General features: G+C 43.2%; 1 protein-coding gene across 11 annotated transcripts in view; it reads right to left on the minus strand.

The window, feature by feature from the left end:
• Positions 1-22607, minus strand: part of LOC130602730 (rap1 GTPase-activating protein 1-like) — a 40927-nt gene extending 18320 nt beyond the window's left edge. For 2 of the 11 annotated variants that reach the window (XM_057415897.1, XM_057415895.1), the window contains exons 1-13: positions 19552-19825; positions 16369-16462; positions 15715-15750; positions 13898-13945; positions 12750-12788; positions 12478-12669; positions 7142-7245; positions 3773-3851; positions 3432-3485; positions 3258-3341; positions 2899-2999; positions 2150-2279; positions 1741-1896 (exon numbers count right to left, since the gene is read on the minus strand). In XM_057415897.1, the coding sequence (XP_057271880.1) occupies positions 1741-1896; positions 2150-2279; positions 2899-2999; positions 3258-3341; positions 3432-3485; positions 3773-3851; positions 7142-7245; positions 12478-12669; positions 12750-12788; positions 13898-13945; positions 15715-15750; positions 16369-16462; positions 19552-19595 (1161 nt within the window). In that variant the 5' untranslated portion in view covers positions 19596-19825. The other 9 variants (XM_057415902.1, XM_057415904.1, XM_057415906.1 and 6 more) reach the window with 8 other exon arrangements.
• Between the last annotated feature and the right edge of the window lie 571 nt (positions 22608-23178).

Here is a 23178-nt window from a genome sequence, read left to right on the forward strand (position 1 = left end):
TGGAGATACACTGCACACAGAGGGGAGTATCTGTGACACCATCTCTCAGAGACATGTGCGATGGAACAATACCATTATTTGTCATTTCATACAACAGGGAACAACATCATAACAGTGACTGCCTCAAAAGAATACTTCAGTGTAAATGTCACAGAGGCCATGAGAGGCACGAGTTTAATAAGAGAAAGAAGGAAAGGGGCCCCCAATTTAATTCAGATTTCTCACATTGTATGCCAGCTCCCCTACTTACAAGGCCCCCCTCTCCCTAGCTAGCTACCTCCAATAACTACAAGGCCGCCCAATAGCTATCTATTAATTAAAATCCTGCTGTGCATTTTTCATTTTCTGACTGCAAAAGTTGATTCAAAGAAATAAATGCCATTAATATTCCAATTTAACATCTAGGCACTAAAGCTTAAGTTAAGGCGAAATTAATAGGAAAAGACATTCCCAAACTGCAGGCTCTTAGGCACCTGAACACTCTCCAGGCAGGGTAAGTTAACACCCCTTTGGAAAAACCTTACAGAACACTCTACATTGCCTCCGGTGTCCAGACTGGGACTGTTTTCCCTGCCCATGGCAGGGGGGTTGAAACTAGATGATCTTTATGGTCCTTTCCAACCCAAACTAATGTATGATTCTATGGCTCTATTTGTTTTTCATTAAAAGGTACAAACAAAAACACCATTGCAGACAGGCAAAGATGAAAATAGGAGTAGTAGAAAGAGACAAGACAAATATCAAGCTTCCCCCACTCTTTCTCTTGTCATTAAAAAAAATCCAGCAAATTTCTGTGCCCTACAAAATAGAAGACAAGAGGGGAACTGGAACACCATGCCTCTGATCAACATGAGGCTATCTTTTAACTACAGACCTGGCTGCCCGTAGCATAGAGAACAATGGAAGGTGGCTGTTCCATCCCCAGCACCCTATTTGGTGGGAGTGGAGATGGGGAACCTGTCCTAATTTTGATATACTTGGTGTTCTTGTAGACCTCCATGGTATAAGGACTCATCATCACCACATCAGAATTCCTCCATAACATGAGACATAGCACTTTGATTAAAATGGTTCTACAATGGAAAATCCATCACAGAATGAAAGCTTCCATATATTTTTCTGCTGTCTCAGCATGACAAAGTTGAACATTAAGGCATCCATACAGGGTCATGTGACAGAAAGAGCTGTGTCCAAAGGCTGCAGATAGGGAATTCATGTTCTGGTAGGGCTTCTTCCAACTGGAGGGCCCTAACAGGTAGCACTTTCCTGCCAGATGAGCATCAGTTCTGGGATCCCCCAAAGCACATGTAGCTGGCTCAGATTAGGCCAACCAGCTGTACCTGGTGTACAGTCCCAGGCAGTGCATGATCTCAAGCACTGTGCTGTGCACATGAGCAATGCAGGCATGGCCACCAGTCAGGTGAATGAGTTTTATGTGACTTACATAGTACAAGCAAGACATCTCCCAGAATAGGATCAACTGTACCCCATGCTCTTTGATGTAAGAGGAACTTTTAATTTTAACTTGTCCTGCTTCAATTCCCAAGCTTTAAGCTTCAGAATTTCATCAGCTACTTTGTAAAACATATAACTACATTCAAGGGTTCATGTATAGATACTTAACAAATTAGGATGACAGCTGGCTGAACCTATACCTCTCCCAAAGGCCCAAGAACACCTTTTCACTTCAAGCATCGGTATCAGTAAATCAGTACCATGGAACCTATTGGCTCTGTTTACCTTGTAGAGAGTGTCCCCAGTGGTGCCATGAGTGAGCTGAACTACCACATAAGCATGTAGGAAATTAGAAGCAATCATATCAGGGACAAAAGGTGTGCTTTCATCCTGGAAGATGATGGCTACAATGTCATTCCCAATGTGACGCTTCCGCTGAAGCTGGAGAGGAAAAATAATAAAGCAAGAAAGCAAGTGAAAATGAGCAGAACAGTATAATAGAGCCTCAAACATGAGTTGTATAGCATCGCTAACCCATGTGTTGAACCAAATTCCTCATCACTACTTTTACCATTACCCCAGCAGTAACTCCCAATATTATGCAGTTGAGCATTCTCCCCTCTATGCAGTCTCTCACCAAATACCCCTCCTCTCTTAGCCTCACTGTTGTATTTCTCAGTTCTCCCTTGAGTACCTGCTGGGAATCTCCCTCTGTGAAGGGCAGCTTCGTAGATACATGAAACATGATCTCCTTGCCCCGGAAGTTTGTATAGACTGACTCAGTGCCTGTCTGACCTCTGGTAACATCCAGGCCTCCCCGGAACCTGAGCAAATCCATACCGTGCCATTGGTCAGGCATTAGGACAGAGATCAGAAAGTGGAGAGAAGAAAGACAGTATCAATAACAGTAGCTGGTACGTCAATATTATCAAAGGTGTATATTAAGAAATCAGTGAAGGCAATACATCTTCCCAAAACAAACGCACTGATTGAACCTGCACAGTATTTCAGCTGATGAGCATACGTGCTTGCTAAAAGTCATGAAGTTAAACCAGGGATCCTCAAAGGAGCTCCTTTCTTTTACAGCCTTCTGAGAAATACAATCCATATTTTAGAAATACAGGAAGGATGAACCACCCCACAGAGAGACTAAATCAATACTGACCCATACCATTGTGAAACAAACTTACCTTTGCATAGCCCAGTCAAATTATTCTTTGCTGATATTGTGGGTCAGATTAAGATACAATGAGACCTTTAAAAGAAAATACCACCACAGACCTAAGCTCCGACTTGCTCCCAGACAGGATTGCTGACAAAAGCATTCTGGGCTTCTCCACCTGCACTGGGATTCAGAGGACACCTCACTTAACAGAGTCACGGCCTCTGAACACACGGAATTCCTTAACTCAATCTGGCTTTCTAACTGCGCTGGGTACGCACCCACGGAAATCCTGCAGCTGAATCTTGTCACCAAGGAAATCCAGGAACTCCAGGAAACCCAAACTCTCTTCTGTGTTACTGAAGACTTCTTCTTCTGTCGTCTTCAAAAGACAGTGGAGAAGTCGTAAGGATCACAAGCAATACAAAAAAAACCAGTCAGCAATTTCTATATGCAGTTCAATCAGCTTTGAGGACCTGTACAAACAAATCAATCAACTTGATGGATGAAGCTTCCATCCTCTCTCTTTACAGCATGTGCATTTTTCACAGCATAACACAGACTTTCTTATTACACTTAAGCTGAGAGAACTGACTCTTTCTGTTTTGCCTCAATTATCATGGGATCTAAGGGAGCTTACCTGTCCAGGTTTCTGGTAGATGACCCCAAATTTGAAGTTATTGCTTATGACATGTTCATCAAACGCAACAATAAGCTGCGAAGCCTGAGGTAATGAAAATACAAGTTATCAGTTGGATGTCATTAGCCACACCTTAATGGAAAAGGGACATATGGACATATCAGAACATTGTACCTTGGGGTAGAGCACAGGAAAGAAGCGTTCAACATTCACATCCTCACACACTAGCTGTCGAGTGAGAGAGAGCAAGAGGGAAACAGAAGTGAGGTTATCATGTGTCCTGGTTCACTGTGAGCATGAGAGCATGGGCACTGCTTCCAGTTATCTGATACGAGTCAGGCAAAAATTCTGAGGTAAATTTAGAAGAAAAAGAAGGGAAGATAAAGGGAAGTGTAAAAGGGAAGTACATGACAGTACTATCAAAGAATGGTAGAAAATAGGGAAGTGGAAGGACAGAGGTAAAAACAACTTGAAGAATGAGGCATTAAGAACAATCAGGCAAGCACGAATCTCACCTTTGCCATCTGGACGGCATTAGGAAACTCATTCAGACAGGAAATGGGGATCAGGTCATGTTTGGTGCCAGTCCGAGTCCTGACACAAAACAAAAAAGTAATTAGAGAAAAGGCTGCAGGGAGACACAAGCAACACTGGCTCTTTAAAGAAAGAGTAGCCATTCCTGCAAGTTATCCTTAAAGCAGTTAATTCCAGAGGATTAATTTGAAGTCTGGTCCATAAAATCACCGGAAAAGGGAGGTTATTTACACTTCTTATTGCTCATCAGTTGTTGTGGGGAGCAGAGGAAGACAAAACAGGGATGCTTAGTCTCTTGCTCCTTTGCATTCTTTTCTTGCTTGAAGAAGTATTTTGCTTTCCCACTACTACCATTTTCTTTCACAGAAATCTAAATGCTAAAATACAGTTCATGGACACAGCATTATAATGGATTCTTAAGATTATACAATGAATGTTTGAAAGACTGTTAAAAGGTATGTGAGAGACAGCCTCAGAAAGCAGATCTGAGGAGGTAGAAACTGGTGTAGCAGTGTTCCAGAAAGCTGATGGAGGATCCTCAACTGATGGCTCTGAAATGCGTTGGTCACAGAAAAACACACATGAAGTCTCACAGAGATGAGGAAGGGGCACCTGAGGAAATAGGAGCCAACAAAGAAACACAAATAGAACACTCCAAAGGAATTAAGAGGTGTTCCTCTAAGAAGGCCAACAGCCCAGCTGAAGTGCCACTACACCAATGCAGACAGTGTGAGCAACAAACAGGAGCTGAAAGCCACCGTGAAGCTAGAAAGCTATGACCATTATGACCCTTATGGCCATTACTGAAACTTGGTGGTATGGATCCCATGACTGCAGTGCAGCTCTCAGTGGTTACAGGCTGTTTAGAAGAGATGGGCAAGGAAGATCTCTACATCAAGAGATGGGTAGAGTGCAAAGCGTTGTCTCTCAAGAATACCCACGAACAGATTGAAAGCTTATGGGTAAGAATCAGGGACCAAGGCAACAAAGGAAACCTTGTGATTGGTTCTACTACAGGCCACCCAATCAAGTCAAGACTACTGATGAAGCCTTCTTACTCCAACTATGGGAGGCATCACACTGGCAGGCTCTTATCCTGCTAGGAGACTTCAACTACCCTGACATCTGCTGGGAAAGTAGCACGGTGACCTGTACACAATCCAAGAGACTCCTGGAGTGCACTGAGGATAACTTCTTCAGCTAGGAAATAGATAGCCCTACCAGGGAGGATATGATACTGGACCTCATGGTCAGTAATGCAAGTGAGCTAATAGGTGATGTCAAGATTGGAGGCTGCAGTGATCATGCACTGGTGGAGCTCACAGTCCTGAGGGAGGTGAGACAGGCAGAAAGCACAGTCAGGACCTGGAATTTTAGGAAAGCCAACTTCCAGCTCTTCATGGAGTTAGTCAACAGGACCCCCTGCCTTCAGGGATAAGGAAGCGGAACAGAGCAGGCAGATCTTTAAGGGCATCCTCCATAAAGCACAAGAGATTGTGATCCCCCATGTAAAAATCGAGTAAGGAAGGCAAGAAGATGGCATGGCTGAGTGGAGACCTACTGGTCAAACTAAAAGGCAAGAAGGAGATGCACAGGCCATGGAAGCAAGGACGTCCTGGGAAGAGTATAGGGATGCTGCCTGGTTGTGCAGAGATGGGGTTAGGAAGGCCAAGGTGCAGCTGGAGCTGAACTTGGCAAGGGATGCAAAGAACAACATGTATGTCAACCAGAAGAGGAAGGTCAAAGAAAGTGTGCCCCCCCCCTCAGTGAGCAAGGCTGGTGAACTGGGAACAATGGACAAGGAGAAGTCTGAGGTACACAACAACTTTTTTGCCTCAGTCTTTACTGGCAGCTCTCTCCCTACACATCTTGAATGAATGAACTGCAAGGTGGGATATGGGAGAGCAAAGTCTCTCCCACTATAAGTGAGGATCACGTTCATGATCATTAGAGGAACCCAAATGTACACAATCTATGGGACCTGATGAGATCCATCTCAGAGTCCTGAGGGAATTGTCTTAGGTAGTTGCTAAGCCACCTCCATGGTATTTGAGAAGTCATGGCAGTCAGCTGAGGCCCTTGGTGACTGGAAAAAGTGCAATATCACATCCAGCTTTAAAAGGGGTAGAAAAGAGGAACCCAGGAACCACTGACCTGTCAACCTCACCTCTGCACCTCCTAAGATCATGGAACAGATCCTTCTAGAAGCCATGCTAAGGCACATGGAGGACAAGGAAGTGATTCAAGACAGCACAGCTTCACCAAGGGCAAGTCCTGCCTTACCAAGCTAGTGGCCTTCTATGGTGGAGTAACTACATCAGTGGACAATGGATGTGGTTCTGGTCAACCTGACCTAGTTAAGGATGTCCCTGCTCATTGCAGGTGGGTTGGACTAGGTGAGGTTTGAAGGTCCCTTCCAACCCGAACTATTCCATGATCTCTATATTAAAAGAGATATGTCTTTCTAGGGAAGAAGAAACATTGGGCTGTCAGAGACCTCTTCAAACTGTCATAAAAAGCTCTTGAGCAAAAGGTACTGCATATAATACAGTATCTTAATAAAGGAATTACTACCCCTTTTTTTCTTCACCGGTCTCTTCCACGTAGGAAGTATTTCCTGGCACAGCTCACAAACAGGTTCTCTCTCTCTCCCCAGATTATTGCTCTGCGTGGCACTCCACATACAATGGAGGAAACCCACCAGTGCTTCTCTTGTAGCCAACTCCTATGCAATCAGTATTTTCCCCTCAGTCGTTGTTGAGTCCTTGTGAGCAGCAGCTGCATATCAGTTGGTTCCACGAGCGTATTGCCTACTGGAAGTGCACCACAGTGTGGTAAAAAGCTTTCCTGCAGCGTGCCTCTCACCTATGCAAGATCCACCTTTCTTCGTCCTCTAGTTCATTCATCAGCTCTCTCTGGGTAATGGCTCTGCATGGAAGCCCTAAAGGTTATGGCACATTGTAAGCTGTCCTGGGAAGATAAAGAACATTCTAGCTCACCTTTAAGGGAGCCTCAGTCTCCCTTAAGGCCTGGGCTAGGCTGCCTTCCATCAGGAAATCCATATTCTCCTAGAGAGTACTCGTGTGTCTCTAAGTAAGCAGAATAAACAGAAAAACTTCCTTTTTGAGAGGAGAACAGATGTTCACCCAGGAACTATAAAGATGCGCCTGCAAACATGACTTCAGCTTCCTAAAAGAAACTGCTAAGAGAAACTTAGAGGGGAAGCAAGAACAGAAGGCTCAAAGGTTTCTTTGCAGTCCACTGCCGGAGAAAGACGTGAGATTTGCACCCATATTGAGAAAGCTCAAGGTAAGGGGATAGACACACACTTCAACAACAGGCACTATTACCTGAGCAACAGGCGTAGATTTTCCTGCTTCTCAATCTGCTCATACTTCACAGAAAGTACCAGGTAGCCCAAGGACATGTCACTGGAGTAAAAGTTCTGGTGTTCCTGAAAACAGAAAGCCAAAATGCTTTATTCCCAACATGCTCCCCAGGGAAGTTTACCAGATTTTTTGCATACAACTTGTCACCTAAGAATAGCTGATTTTTTCTTTGACTAGCAACAGGCATATGCTGTCTCCCAGCCCCCTTGATGATCAGTGCATAAGCATATTAATCAAAGCTCATCCACTCTCAGCTCAGTTTCCCCTCAGCAGTCCACCATCATAAAGGCTCCTGAGAAGGAATAGCATGAGAACATTCAGCAACACATTTTGAAGAAATCAATTTTCCTGTCAATAAATGTGTATCTTTCACAGACTTTCCCTCTATCCATTCAGGCCCTTCAAGACCAAGTAGTGGTCTCCAGCACATTCAACTGGATGTGGTCATGGGAACTTTCTATACAAATGAGTAATGGCAGGATCATTATACCAAGTGGCTGGCCTGTAAGAGCACTCGCATCTCAGTGAGGATGCATCAGAGGTTCAGGTAACTTCTTTGCAGATGAAGACTGTTCTCAGCAGTGCCACTAACACTACTTACACTAAAGCATAAGCATGGCTCGAACAGAGAGCGTCATTCAGTCAAACAATGAACTGCAATGCAAACGTTTCCACAGGCTCTATATGCAAGCGGCTGCAGTCATACATTTCTCCTGGGTATACAGCCAACGGCCTGGGTATAACGATATATATTTTATATACTGAGACAGATAGATACAACATATATATCAATATATATGACCTTTAACCTCAAGTGGTTAGAGGCCTTTCAACAAGGGATGTGAATGGAAACCTCTAGAACAATAAGAATACTACACAGGTGGAATCATCCAGAAATGCTTAGATCACCCCCATCTTTCTAGTGGAAAACCACCTTATGGCTAGTTTTTGGAGCTGGCTGCTGTAGAAACTCTGACCAAAGAACTGAGACTGAACTCATGCTTTCAGCAAACAGTCCAAATTATTAGATTTGGGATATAAGCAGGACATAGAGACTATCAAATGTCATGCAGGGGATCCAATTCTCTTTGCATTAGATTTGATTAGATTAATAACTTCCTCTCTTGCTGCTAATAAGAACTTCTATTGAAAGGGGCAGTACTACATTCCAGTATTCAGCCTCCAACCCAAGAGAATATAATGAGATCTGTATCACACTTTTGAGCTAGCACCAATGGAAGCTGGGGTAGGACCCCTTCTCAGCAAAGAAAAGTAATAATAAATAAATAAAAATAAAGAATTTCCAAACCAAAACAGTCTCAGCTACCCTACAGCAGGCAGAATTATCAGTGCCTCCTTACGCCTCAGCACCATGCAAACATGTTATACAGCAATCTGCTGATAGTGGAACCAGGAATGTGTCCAGAGAGATCAGAATGTGTCCAGAGAGGTCAGTGCAGAACCAGTTTAGGCAAGAGAAAACAACGTACTAAAACCCAAGGTTTTCTTTTGGAATCTCCTGCAGACAGTTGATGTACGTCAAGATACCCAGCTGGATTACCCACTCGTGGATCTGTAGGAAAAAGAAGCTCTGTCCACTCACTGAGAAGTCAGATGCTCCCAGGAGATAAAACGCAGAGACTTTAATGGGGAGCTTGATTCCTCAATTCCACTGGTCAATTGCTTCACAGAGAGCAGGCACCATTTGCTATCTGGCTTGTTGATATACTTTCTAATCATAGTGCTGTCCATCACCACCTTACTTGAAAGATACATTCAAAGCACTCTGCATATATTTTAGCGTGTACAAACTCTTTTCTGGTATACACCAAAGGCTTTATGCTGTTTGGTTGTAGAAGTGTTTGTCATGATCAAATTAAATGGGAGAGAGAGATTTGCACAGCCCTGCAATTAATGAACGGGCTGTTCTACCACCAGAATAGCAGTCATCTCAAATCAAAGAGAGAGACACTTGCAACCTGAGAAGACAGCCAGGTAGCATGAAGTAAGTAACTAGGATTGCAAGACTCAGGGGAAGCATCACAGGAAGCATTCTTGCACATGACACAAGGGTGTTGAGCACTGGGACAGTAAGGTAAGTGCCCAGTTGTACAGTCAGAACTTGCAAATTTGGAATATGTTCTGTGAAAGGAACACTCCAGACACACAAAAAAATAATAAGAAGAACTCCATAGGAGCAAAGTGTGTCATTTGATCAAAGAGTTGCTCCTCTGATGGTTCCTTCCTCAGCTTTTTTTGCCTAGAAAGCATAGGTGGTGTGTTCTTTCTCTGGTGGATCGCAACCTCTCTCAACACACTGGTGAGACTGGCTTTTGCTGTGGGAAAACTCTGAACTCTTTTTTCATATTAGTCATAGTTCTGACTCACTGTGAAGTAAAGATACAGCTAGTGAAATCCTGATTATGTGGGTGGACAGAGAGAAACCAGTCCCCTCTCTGCAGAGAAGGAAAAAGAATAACTAAGACCACAGTCACTACCCTGAACCTGCAGGTGAAGATGATGCTACTGACCTTACTTTAAGTATTAGAGTCCTTATGTCATTGTCCTCACTTCCTCTCTGAGACAGAAAGAAAAACAAACAAAACCACACAAGAACTGCCCAGAACTGCCCTGCTACTGACTTATGGGGAAGAAATTTCATGGCTTCTGGTGCTAGCATCGTCCAAACAAGTGGGTCCTGGAAAAGATAAGGTATAAGGTAAAGAGCAGCAAACAGAATAACGTGGCTGCTAGCTGCAGTGTTCAAACCACAGGAGTCCAGACTGATCTGCTACACAAATCATTTGTCGTGACTGAACTTATGTTACTTGGGAAGAAAAGATGAAATCCAGGGAATCCCAAGGCTGACAGGACAGTTTATTTCTCCATGACCATGACTTTCAGGATACTAATACATTTTTGGGATGTGAACAAGAATCAGGTGCAGTAGTCATTGTGTCCAAGCTGAAGAACGGCAGACTCCAGGAGCAAAAGAGTATGTTCAATGGGCAGTTGAAATTTAGAATCAAAGAGATACATGAATCAAAGAAGTCATAGGCTCAGGTGGATGTCCAATAGAGGCTTTAAGGAAGAAGATGGCACAATGCCACCAAAAACCAAGACTAGAGGTCAGAACAAAGGAATAGGAGCCAAAGCCTGAAATTAACTGCAGCCAAATTTAACACTGAGCTAAAAAAGACCAAAAAATGGGACACAGGCTTCTGAGCCTGGTATGTTTCATCAGCTCTTTTAGCAATAGTAAGCCAGAGAACACAAAAAGGTCTTTCCAGGACTCAAAAGTCATTAGCCCGTTCTCTTCCATCAAACAACTGAAAATAATAAAAAACAATTAACTTTGAAAAAGCTTGGCAACTTCTCATCACCTGGTAAAATACTGGGATAATTTCATCCCTGAAGAAGGAAGAAAAGCAGCCTTGGTGGCCGAATGATTATGTGATGACCTACAGGAATATTATGATACTTGACCATCTAAAACTATCAACAGTGATAGATAACTAAAATCTCACAATACTGAGTAGGCAGCATCATTATCACAGTTGTTGATATACTTGAAGACTTCTTGTTGGAAAAGCTCAAGGTATTGTTTGTCAGTCAGATGACAACAAGGACCAAGACTCTACTGCAATTGTTGTCACCTGCAGAGTCACTAAGGCTGAGCTGGTACTGAAATAATACCTGATAAGGTTGTCTTCTTGCAGGCCCTCCTGCATCTCTGCTCTGTCTTGGGCTTGTCATGACAGGAAAACAGTAACAAGCTCCAAAACACATGTACTTGCATACCAGAGGAAAATGATTATGAATATGAGAAGACTTGCAGTCTCAGCAAGTTGGAGAACACGTTTACTAAAAGCACAGACTTGTAGTGAAGCAAAATTAGAGACACTTTAAAGTAACAAAAAAGATCATCACAGTTACACCTAATAATAAAAATGTCCTTTGACTACTTCAAATAGTTTCCACCTCTTTATCCTAGGTTAAGCTAGAATTTCACACTAATAACTTAAGACATAGCTCCTTCTACTGAGAATACTCCATATTCAGAGCACTGCAGCAGCAGCACTTAAACCAGCACAAGGAAAAGACAGCATAATGGAGAAATACATGACCACATATGAACGTATGGCAAGAAAGCTTCTCTCATCAACATCATCAGCTTCAAGTGCTTGTGAAACTGCATCCTAAGGTTCTCTGTCTGGTATTCCCAAGGTATACCTTTATTAAATCCTTCCTGGCTTAAAGCTACTTCTCTTTATTATAGTCTTGAAAACAACACAGACATTGAATAATTCCCACAGTGTAAGACACGAAGTTTTACAACCTTCTTATCTGTCAGCTAGAAGGGAAGCCTCCACAAAGGACACTTTACAAACATCATATTAATACTGGTTTCTAGTGTTGAATACTACACAAGACCATTCAGACAAGCCCAACTACCACAGAACAGGTCCTCAGCATTGCTCAAAGGTTCACCTCTTCCCTAGTTTTGAACTTGTTAAGCAGTTGCAGAGGGAGACCACTGAATAAGATGCCTTGCAAGTATACCTGTCAGGCTTCTTATCTCCCTATGCCTTGAACCGAATCTCAGATGAGAACATGAGTTTGTTCTCACTTGTTCTTGATGGCTAATATCATCCTGAGATCTAGTCTGGGAATCGATCAATTCCCTGAACAGGCTAAAAGACCTTACTGGCCAGGCAGCAAACATCCACTTTGGGAGGCCAAGCTCTGTTTCTCTCTGTCAGACTGGAACTCAAGGAACACTTAGCACCAAACTAACTTAAATCAAACAACTATAAAGCACATCATCCAGTTTCTTCATGAACATTCTGTGGTGACTATACTTGCTATTGAGAAACATGAACCATTTTGCTTACTACTGAGGGGCTTGCACTCTCAGTTCTGAAGTCCCTTCTAAAAACAGCACTATCTCAATTCTCAGTACTATTACACTTTTTCCCTTTTTATCATCCCAAAGTTGTCATCTGTCATGGAGCCTCAGAAGAGCTTCTTAACCAAATATAAGCATTTCCTGTACAAACCTTTCTCTTCTGTTAGCACATAGGATGTTGCTATGTAGCACATATCACAGAGCAACAGGACCAACTTAAAACAGTATAGGCCATATAGTTTGTACTTCATTTACATTAGCTTATGGCATCATGAGGAATTGAAATGCAGCAGCGGTGCAGTTATTTCTAAGTCCATCAGAAAAAGCCTGAGATGCATCTCAGCCCTGAGGCTGGGTGGGCAGAGAAGGCTCTGAAGGACACCCTTACCTTCCCCAGGAAATGTTTGCGGTACAGCTTGGCTGTAGGGTCACTTTCCAGTTTCACTTTACCACTCCAGGGAAAGGGTGCATCAGACAGAGTTGGACTCGAGCTGGAGAGGTTGTGGCTCGTCCCTTCAATCCAGTAGCCCCCAAACTGGGGTAAGATAATGAGAGGATATGGCCACCCTTTCTGTAATACCTATTTGGAAGGACAGAGAACATGAATGCTGACAGGCCAATAAGTCCAAGGGAAAACAGAGGAGAGCAGTACTAACTCACCTCATGGATGCTGGGGTAAGGAATATACTCCTCTTCTGTCTGAAATCAGAGAAGACCATTAGTAAAAATGCACATCTTTTAAAGTGTTATGAATTCCTGATGGTGCAAACTGTGCCCTCAGCTTCCATTCTGCCCTAGTTCATCTTTAGAGTTTTACTTTAGGATTTAAGGTTAGGCTCCATTTTCCAGGTCTCAGCAATATAGAACTTTGAGAACAATAAATTTAGGAATCGGATTTCACCCACCTTCCTCTTTGAAACTACACAGAATACAGGCATACAAAATGAGGAGGTAGCCAAACTATAGGGAAATTGGACGAGGTTAGGAGTAAGAGCCATTCTCCTTTCCTTCCACACAGTGCTAGACAGCTGCTGTTCTTCTGCAGACAGAGATGACAGTAGGGATGGTAGAAATAGTACTGTTATTGACAGTGGGATCAAGGTTGTGTCATCTCCATAGCTAGACCTGAGGTATACAACTGAGCAGTCCTGAGGCACCACAGTAAGAACAGGAGCAGTATCTGAGCCACGTTATGGCAGTTGGATGCCCCTTCCATCACCACAAAGAGCACTGACTATCTCTGTCAGAATTCAGCTGTATCAGTTCTTTATGTGGCTTCTTTTTAAAGTCATTCCAAGATTAAATTTGATGTCAAGGTTGATTTTAAGGTTACTGTGCCTGAGTTGCGACTGAAGAAATGGAGAAGAAGATTTCAGACTTTGAAGTTGTGAATCTGTTCTTACTGGCCTAATATTGAGGGAAATACACCAACTTTCTAGTAGCATCTCTATGAGTCCTCAAGGAGACTAACTGAAATAAATGCAATGGGGTTTCAAAACTAATATTACAGCTTTTCAACTGAATAAATTTTAAGAAATTACTTACTCAAAGCTAAGATTGTTAATAATAGGAAACACCTCTTGGAACCACTTAAATTTGTAAAGGAAAGTGTTGATTCTATTTCAGCTATATAGTTTCACCCTCTTGTGCAACAGCTTCAAGGAAGAAGCAGAAAAGAAGGCAAGTACGTATGCATTCTTGGGCTGCATGTAGGCTCCCTGTTCACCCCAAGCTGAAAATACACTGCAAGGCAGGTCAGTAATTTGTCATTCTCAGCAATTTAGGAGGCAACAACAACTTGGCCTGACCTTGAGAGGAGCTGGAAGGGAACATCTTTGCTCGTCCAGACGACTTCCCTGGAAACATAAAAGTCACAGACAGTGAACCCTATGTTTTCACATGTCTGCTGCACTTACCCTCAGTGTCCTTCTCCGTATCTCCAACATAAGTAATTGTCTCTCTCCATAAACTTCTATTTTACGCAAGTTTGGAATAAAGATGAGGAGTAAAGCCAGAACTTGGCCAGTCCTTTAGTTTGACATCAAAACTGGAAAGCTCCAAGCTCCCCCCACTTTACACCTCTTTAAAAGCAGAAAGCTCTTCTTTCAAGAAACTGCTATCATACTTCAGGAGCAGTTATTAATTCTTCTAGTGCAAGCCAGGTGACAAAACAAGCTAAATAAAAACCCCTTATCTCTTAATAATGGGCAGCTAAGAAACTAATCTAGATGAGAAATTAGTTGGTCTGCATTTGTTGGAAATTCACATCAGTTCCTTCTGTTATATCTCTTAACTAAAGAGATAAAGAGGTTCAAACCCAGTGAGAGACAGCTTTCATATGGTAAGCTGGGAACTGATAAACACCGAGAAACTTAAGCAACAGTCTTCCAGTAAGGGAAGCCTGCTTCCTTATACAGATTCCAAAAGGCCTGGAAAAGATTGTCACACCTTTCAACATGCTCTTGAACTGAACAAGAAGCTCTGCACACTCCAGCTCACTTTCTAGCAGAGTTAAATGAGTTAGCCATGCTTGTTATTCTAAAGTACTGAGAACATATCCCATAGTTTCAGTGTCAGTAGAGTGGTTTCAAGACCTGTATCTGTATACACATGAATACACAGAAGATACACCTTCAGCCCCTCCCTCCTTCCCTTTTCCTTTCTAGTCTGTCAAATAACTCTACACGTCAGCCTCATAACTCTATACTGAGTTAGGAAATGCCCAGCATTTTGCTGCTACTTTCCACCTCCTCACTTTTGCAGTCCCACCAAAGTCTTGCATTTTCCTCAAGCCCATAATTTGATCACCCAAATTCCAGAAAGTATGTTAATTGTTTCTTATAAGTTTAATTCCTGCACATAATAAAAAGCAGGAGTTATGTGCCATGTTACGTGTTATGTTAGGTCAAAGTTAACCACAGCATTTTAAAGAATGTTGTACCGTTCAGAACAAATCTTGGTAGTCTCCAAGAATGCCCTGTGAACAAATCATCTGAAAATTCAGTTTAAGGAATTTTTTTTATTTACATATATAACACATTATTACATCACGATCTTTTTGTTTGGTAGGCAGAGTTGAGGTTTTTTTCCCCTTTTACTCTATTTTAATTTTATAATGTAATATATGCAACTAAATGCACATGTTTCCATGAGAGAATTAAGCCAGAGTCCTCCTGTCTTCCGCAAGTTACAGACAGGGTCTGCAGTAGTTATTTATTAAACTGGCTGACCTTACTAAATACAGTTATGTTAACATCCCATTGATCACCTGTCATTAGCAGCTGCCACCCAGCAGATATATAGTTTCATGGCAAAGATGCCAGAGATACCTTAATGCAGCTTTGATTTTCTCTCAGAATCGCACTTCTGTAAAGGACACAACTATAATAATTTGTGTCTATTGCTTCCATCGTGATGGCTGGAGAAATGAACACAGGAAAACACTTCTGAAACCCCATTCAAGAGCAGGTACAAAAGCTTGGGCCTAGAAGAGCTAAATATTCTGCAAGCCCAAATTAAAGGGTATTAGGTTTGAAGCAGCACGACAAATAGGAGCTGATAATTCAGCTGGCTATGAAAACAAAATCAAGAGATCCCAAAGTTTGACAGAATAACTTCTCCTTACCTGCATTTTTTCAATCATCTCAAACAAGTCCACAGTCTGTGAAAAGGAAAAGACAACAGGGAAAACAATCTGAACATTTGCAGAAGCTAGCATTAGCTTCTGTGGTAACCCACAGGTTAGTGAAGGATCCAACAGCTCTTTCCCTGTTTTGGCACAGAAACTACCTGCTCACTGAAGACAAGATTAAATCATCCTTCTTTAGCGATAGCATGAACAATACAATTGGCCAAATAGTCTTCGGCTTGGTTGCAAAAGTTTGACTTGGAACCTGACTGGACGGGTATCAGGAATTTCTCTCTTTCAATGGGTCAGACTACCAACTTGATACAGCATAGCATAAGAAATGATTAAATTAACAAGTTTAGGATTCTTACAGAAGTGGGCAACTGTAGCTATAACACAGAATCAGCGAGGCTGGAGAAGACCTTTAAGCTCATCCAGTCCAACCTCTAGCCCAGGACCACCAAGCCCACCACTAACCCATGGCACTGAGGGTATGTGAACACTTCCAGGGATGGTGACTCCACCACTAACCTGGGCAGCCTGTTCCAGTGCCTGACTACATGCATGCACACGAGCTTGCTTTAGTCACTTCTGCTCAATGGTTCAAGGCACACCCCAACCCTGAGCCACAGGAACATGGACTGCCTTTACCTTGTTGGGGACAGCAGGAGTGAGAGCACATGGAAAGCCTTGGATGGGAGAGTCTATAACATCACTGAAGCAGCGCTCCCCCTTCTCAGACCTCCTGCAAGAGAGAGGCAGAACAGGTAGAGGGGAAAAAGAAAGAACTTCTAACTCTTGGAGAAATCAAGATGCCAGTGCTTGCCTGCATTGCCTCCTTTGCCTTCTGCTTACTCTTCCTCTACCCAGACCATTTCTTGCCTATGAGGAAGCTGTCATTCCCTGAGAGATTCCCAAAGCTGCCTTAATTTACCACTTGCCACCTGCAAACACCGTGGATGTAACAGCAACAACCTCCCCACCCTGACAGTTCTGTCTCTGTTCACATGCACTATTTTCCTTACAACTGCCATGTAAGTGCTGCATGATCTTTTTCGCCAAGTTCCTCCTCTATTAAAGATTTGCAGCAGAATTAAAGTTAGGTCTCATGGAAAGCTTTGGAGTCAAATCTCAAAACTGAACCATATTAAAAGAGCTGAAAGCTCCGAAACATCTGAATATGAGCAGCTAAAGAACAGCCCCAGTTGTCACAGTCTAAGTACTAGTCTCCAAGGCAGGAGCATAACAGGGATGGTGCTAGAACAGAACCAATACACCCTGCAGGAGAGATGCAGACACAGTTCTGTGTTTCCACTGCTGGTAAAGCCAGCATGCCCAGGCTTTTGTCTGCACATCTTCTATTGAAAACTTATTCTGGCCCCTGCGGGAGCAGCAGTGTACACAAATCGCAACAGCATTTGCTTGATTTCATAGAAGAGAAGACAGAAAAGCAACTCAAACAGTAGTTTAAAAGACATATATTGCATTGCCCATTGCACCATGGACAGTCTCACTGCTGCAGCTCTATTACTGTTAGTTAATAAATGTCCCACACTATTCAGTTTTTACTAGCAGTCACAACTGGGGTTTAAGTCATCGTGAAGGTCACACAGGTGGAGCTTGGAACAAAAAAGCAAGTTTCTAATACAAGAGACAAGACTCCACTTTGTAATGCAAGCATGAATACGGTTGTTATGTGATCAGATAATGCAGTGATGAACTGCTATCCTCTAGCTGTTAGATGCATGACTCCTACTGCATCCTACTGCAGTTTCTTCCATACTAAGAAATTGGTATTTATAAGTCATGCAGACTCTTGCTTTGAAACCAGTGGCTACAGTCCCTGTTGTATGGAAATATAAGGTACTTCTGCAATCAGGAAGCTACATTCTATTACAAGTTCCATCTACATCTTCTATGCCCACTAATTTTCTGACAATTCACAACTTATTCTAGTAGCCCAAAGGCATCGTGTAACTTGCATATAGGCTGATCGACACAAAATAACACAATGCTTCCATCCCATTATTTTCTCCTGAAATTCAAATGACAGAGATGTCATTTAGACAGATGCAATGCATTTAGAGATTAAAGCCATAATGTATACAGGAAAGAAGATGTAGGAGTGAGTCTTGATATCCTCAAATAAATATTAGAACAGTTAGATGGCAAGTTTATTCTAAATTAATATTATACCAACACATACTTTATTTATCATCCTAGTCATTTACTTGAAGTATGTTTGGGAGTGATGAAATTGATGCCCAAGGCAGCACATGAAAGATTTTATTGTTTCTTTTAGAAACATGAAGTTTCTGTTCTGTCAGCCCTGGAAAGGGTAAGAGCTTAATTTGATAAGCTCTCATTTTCAGAAACTAGCCAACCCCAGAGAAGTATAATAGTAGAACTTCAGTGCAACTGGATACCCCTGGGCCTTGTTCCATGCTATAGTGCTTTTCTTTGGCATGGCACTGGTTTCAATCCCGAATCATTCAGTAAAGAGTAGAATGCACACGTGCATCATGGAAATTTCGCAGCTCCTACCTGAGGTCAGTGTGGTCAGTCCTGCCCTTGTTCTCTCATAAATTCATCCCTACACTTTGGACTGACCTGAGCTCTCAATGCAGCAACTGCTCCTGACCAGCCAATCCTGGTACAGTTCTGTGGTCAAACAGAGATCAAACAGATGCCAATAGATGCCAGCAGATGCCAAAATCAGTGGTCTTACCATACGCATGGAGATGCTCTCAATTCTGTATGATCCCAGATTAGAAATGTGCTGGGGGACTTTAGAAGTCCAGGAGAATTACTTAGATTTTATGTTATCTTATTTCAAAATACCACAATTATTCGCAGTCATTGTAACTATTGCTTCAAAGCCCATTTGTGAATTTGGAACTTTCGGAATGAAAAGCACTAAGCTTTTTGTTATAGAAAGAACAGAATGCCATCCTCCTGGAAAAGGAAAGCAAATCGCAGGCTGAGACAGGAATATGCACATGTGAATCTACACTTGCTGAAGCTTAATTTTTAGGAAATGGCAACAAGGGGAAGCAGAAGACCTGGAAAATGCTGCAGACTAAACTAGGATTTTACTAGTGGCAGGTAGCAGTACATTGATTTCAAGCAGGTAGCCAAACTAAAAACAGGCACTGCTGATCCACTGCTAAAGACTCCACTCTCAATTCTGAAGTACAAGAATCCCTTCTGCAGACTTCTAAGCCACTGCCTCCACACACACAACTCTGCTCATGCCCTGTATTCCCGTATTGCAGCATCCTCTGCTATTTCAATCCTGGGATCTTTCTATACAGCTCCCTCAAAATAATTCCCACCTGCTACAGCTGAGCCAGTTCAATAACCAAGTCAATGCTAGTATTTATTCTGTGAGAAATACAAATTGGCTTTGACAGACTTCACACATCCCTTCATCCATCTTTCCTAAGCTTTTCAGGTGTAAAGGGGATCTCCTGCACTCTGAACAGGCGAGTTCCCAAATCATCAGCTAACTATTTTCCTAACAGTTCACAAGGAAATGGGTGTATACCTATTGTAAAAAACCTTTGCTAATCTGGAAGCTTCCCAGCAGGAAAAACAATACAGCATGATTTTCAGCTAATGATGATTATGATTTCAGCTAACAACAGTCAGTACAATAACTGGTGTCCCAGCCTGAGAAGTGATCCTTGCAATGAGACACTAATGCGTGTTTTTTAATTACTCAGCGCTCACACACAGATCCCTAAAACTCCAAAGAACCAATTCCATTCCATTTCTGCCCACAGCCTCTGACCTCCCGTTAGGAACCTCACTTCCAGCCGCACCAGTACCTACCCTCCGCAGGCTCCGGCAGGGAAGCCGTGCTCCCGGGAAGACATGCCGGGCTGCTCCGCTGAGTCAGCTCCCGGGTTCCCTCCTCGGGAGCCTCCTCTCCTCCTGCCTCGCCATGGAGAAGGGCACAGGCTCCCTCCCGGCTCCCAGCAAAGCCGCGGCTCCGCACCCCTCCTCTTCCTCTCAAGCCGCGCTTCAAAGGAGAGGAAGCAAAAGGCACCTAAAGCCGGGACCGGGCCCCAGCCACGCCAGCGGCACCGGGGAACGGAGAGAGGAGGGGGAAGAAGATGAGGCAGCGGAGGATGGGGTGATGACTTCCCCCCCTCCTCTCTGCGGAAGAGCAGTTCCCCTACATCCTTCATGGGTTATCCATGGATGGTCACAACCTGCGGGAGCGCACTGCTGGGACAGCCGAGCCGGAGAAGCTGTCTTTCGGGGAGTCAGTGATGGTAAGACAAGCAGTGTTGGACAAGGACAGCAGAGGGTTCCCCCATTCAACTCTCATGTAGGGTAAGATCTCTTCCCCAGAGTGGGAAAAGTGAGCATCAAGGCAATCCTCTACAACTTCCGATTCCGTTCAAGGGAAGACTAACAGGATACCAAACCCACTAGCCCTTGGTATGTGGAGCTGATGCATATCAGGTACTAGAGATTTAGCTTTCCATTCAAATAGCTCTCTGATCTAACATGTAAGCTGTTCTCTAGGGAAGCTCAAATTTTGAAGGGTCAGAAACATGTATTTTTATTCACTCATCAAAAAGTGAGAGTAAGATCATGATTTTCCATTGCAACAATACATACACTTGTGTTCAAATAAGAAAACAGCTCCTCTAGACACACTTTTTTCCCCTATGATTCCAAATTTCATTCTACAGGATGATGTAATGTCTCCTCTTCACATCAGGACCTCTAAAGGCAGCAGCTACTACCTTTTGCCAAGTGTCTGCCTCACACTGGGTTTGTTCTAACTCATGAAGGGGACAGTAGGAAATGAGAGACAGGATTTGACAGAGGAACCAGGTCTTTCCATTTCCTCTTGTCTACATTCCCCCAGCCCCAGCAAATCCGATGCTGGAGTAGGGGCTAACTAATTCAGCCCACCTCCTTGCTCCAGCCCAGGTACCTTCCAGATGGGTCCAGGGCACTGAATACAACTGCTGCTTTCTGCACAGGCAGTTCTTACTCATTCACCTGGACCTCTGAGCAGAGATGTGACTGGGCCAAGGCAAAGAGCCAAGCTTGCCACTTCTGCTGCATCCAGGAAAGAGGAAGAGACATTATTTTCTGCTGTTAGAGAGGGCTGCCAGCAGTAACAACTGCCCTCCCCCATCCCAGGGTCATTAGCAGCAGCAATAGCAAGCCTGGCCATGGAGAAAACAAACTATACAGAGGTTGTTCTGCCATTCTTCGGCAGCTTGCCACTATAGACAAGAGCCAACTTTGTTTCCGTACTAAACAACACTGGGCTCAGCTTTCATTTAACCGTCTCACAGCTTTACCTAACCTCCTGTGCGATTCCAGTTGGGTACAAAGCACTGAAGACTCACAAGCAAACCAGCATAGTTATTAAATACCCTATTTACTGATCAGTTTCCTTTAGAAATAAACATATGAATAAATCACTGCCGCCCGTAAGCAAATCATAGGCCCCCTTTTCACTTACTTATAATAAAGCTAACAATTGTCACTACTTACACAGCTGATGCAACAATATCACCTAAACGAGACTTCAGTAGCACTAAGTAGATTCAGTTCCTGTTGATACTTGCATTCTTAATATGACTAATTCAGCGTACTTGTAGTCCTGTGTTGTAATCCATATATTGGTCTGTATTTGCATAGATCATTATGCATTTTATAGTTACTGTGTGTTTTAGCAACTGTCATACAAGTTTCTGTTCTTTCAGGTTATCTTTGTAGGTATGTTAATATATGGATTACAGTAATTGGTATCTATAACTTTTGCTGTTTTCCCAGGTTTTTTAAACAGTTTTACCATTCTCACAAATGCATTAGCATTTTCTCTTCCTCACATAGGAAAAGTCTGTATCAACTGCAACACAAAAACTGATCTCTGCAATTTCATTAAGTCATTATGAGAACATCAGAAGGTCCACAGAAACTGTGCAACACCACAGAAACACAGCAGCATATCCTTCAAGGGTAAGGTCTTCAGGGCAGAAAGTGTATTTTTTTGTGTTTTACTGGAATATTACACTCGGTCCCCACAAACTCATAGATGCACACACACAAACATATGTGTTTTCACATCAGCTGCTTCCACAGATCTACGCACACAGCTTCTAAATATAGTACTGAGCATGCAGAGACAGCACCTCCCACTGCCCATTTGCACCCATCATTTTATGTCAAAGGTTGACAGAATCAGGGTGGGATTTCTTTGAACAGACCTTCATTCATGCCCCCCCCCCCCCCCATTTCTCCAGTTTGTCTCATTTCTTACGCAGACATCTGCTCTCCCCACCTCCACTCTCTCCAACTGCTTGTCTACATAACGCAGTATAGCACAATGTCTTTTAAAAACCACACAGCCACTTTCCTGCTGAGGCTGAAACTGCCCCAAAGTCAATCCATTACACAATGCCACACGAGCAGAAGAGATCTGAATCAGCCTTCCCCCCCTGCCCCCCTGCTATCTTTGCTCCCATTCCCTCTAGATGCAAAACATATTTAATTGGCATTGCAGGCAAGATGAGAATAAAACCAGCTAAGCTGTTCATCCCCTACCTGAGCAAGGCTCTCTCATCCCCAGCTGGTGAGCAGATGGAGACAGGGAACCCAGCTGCTCTCCTTTCCTTGCACTATCAATTATTCACGTAGGTTGCAGTGTCCTCCCTCTCCCTCCCTCCCTTTCTCTTCCGCTGCCCCCACCTGCAGATGAATGGAGGTCGGTGCTGTCATACTTGAAACTAGAGATCATTGTCGATGAAGAGCAGCCTGTGGAGCAGCTCTGCTTCTATGCAGAGAAGATTGGCCCTGGCAGAAGGGGCCAGACCGGCAGCTCCCTAGGTGGAGCACGGGCAGCCCTGTGCATCTATATCCTGCTCCCTGCACTGCTAGTCCCAGACCTGCAGGGATGACCTTTACAAAGGAGAGGTGTTTTGGTGGCTTTGGTTGGTTGGTTTGGTTTTGGTTATTTTATTTCATTGTTGTTTTGTTTTTCTCCATAGCAAAGCGCAATTTTTCAGTCCTCTCAAGTATAATGAGAGTTATTTGGTGGCAGTGAACTGGGTCATGGAGATCCAGGTGTGTAGATCAGAGTATGAAGGGAAAGCAGCAGACTGGAAATACATGAGAAATGCTTCCTTAGTACTGACTTACTACCATAGCAGAGGCACTCAAAGAGGATAATCTGAGGGGGCAGGATAATACATTACTTTCTGCAACACTCTTGGTAATCCTGTGTCATGAGACTGACCTGTGGATTGGAATGATTGTTAGTCACAATTGTTTGTAGGTAATTAAAGAAGATCCTATGTGGTACAAGTCATAGGCAATGCTAAAATGAGTTCTGGCAGACGTAGCTGAAAGCATTTAAAGCATTTTGCCTTTGTAGAGGGCTGCTACCTACAACTGTGTGAATGCTTCAGATCTGTCTCAGACCAAAAT

This window comes from Pezoporus wallicus, unplaced genomic scaffold (assembly GCF_028554395.1).
Source record: "Pezoporus wallicus isolate ANWC-B61680 ecotype Strahan unplaced genomic scaffold, APGP_CSIRO_Pwel_v1 contig_6814, whole genome shotgun sequence".
NCBI lineage: Eukaryota > Metazoa > Chordata > Aves > Psittaciformes > Psittacidae > Pezoporus > Pezoporus wallicus.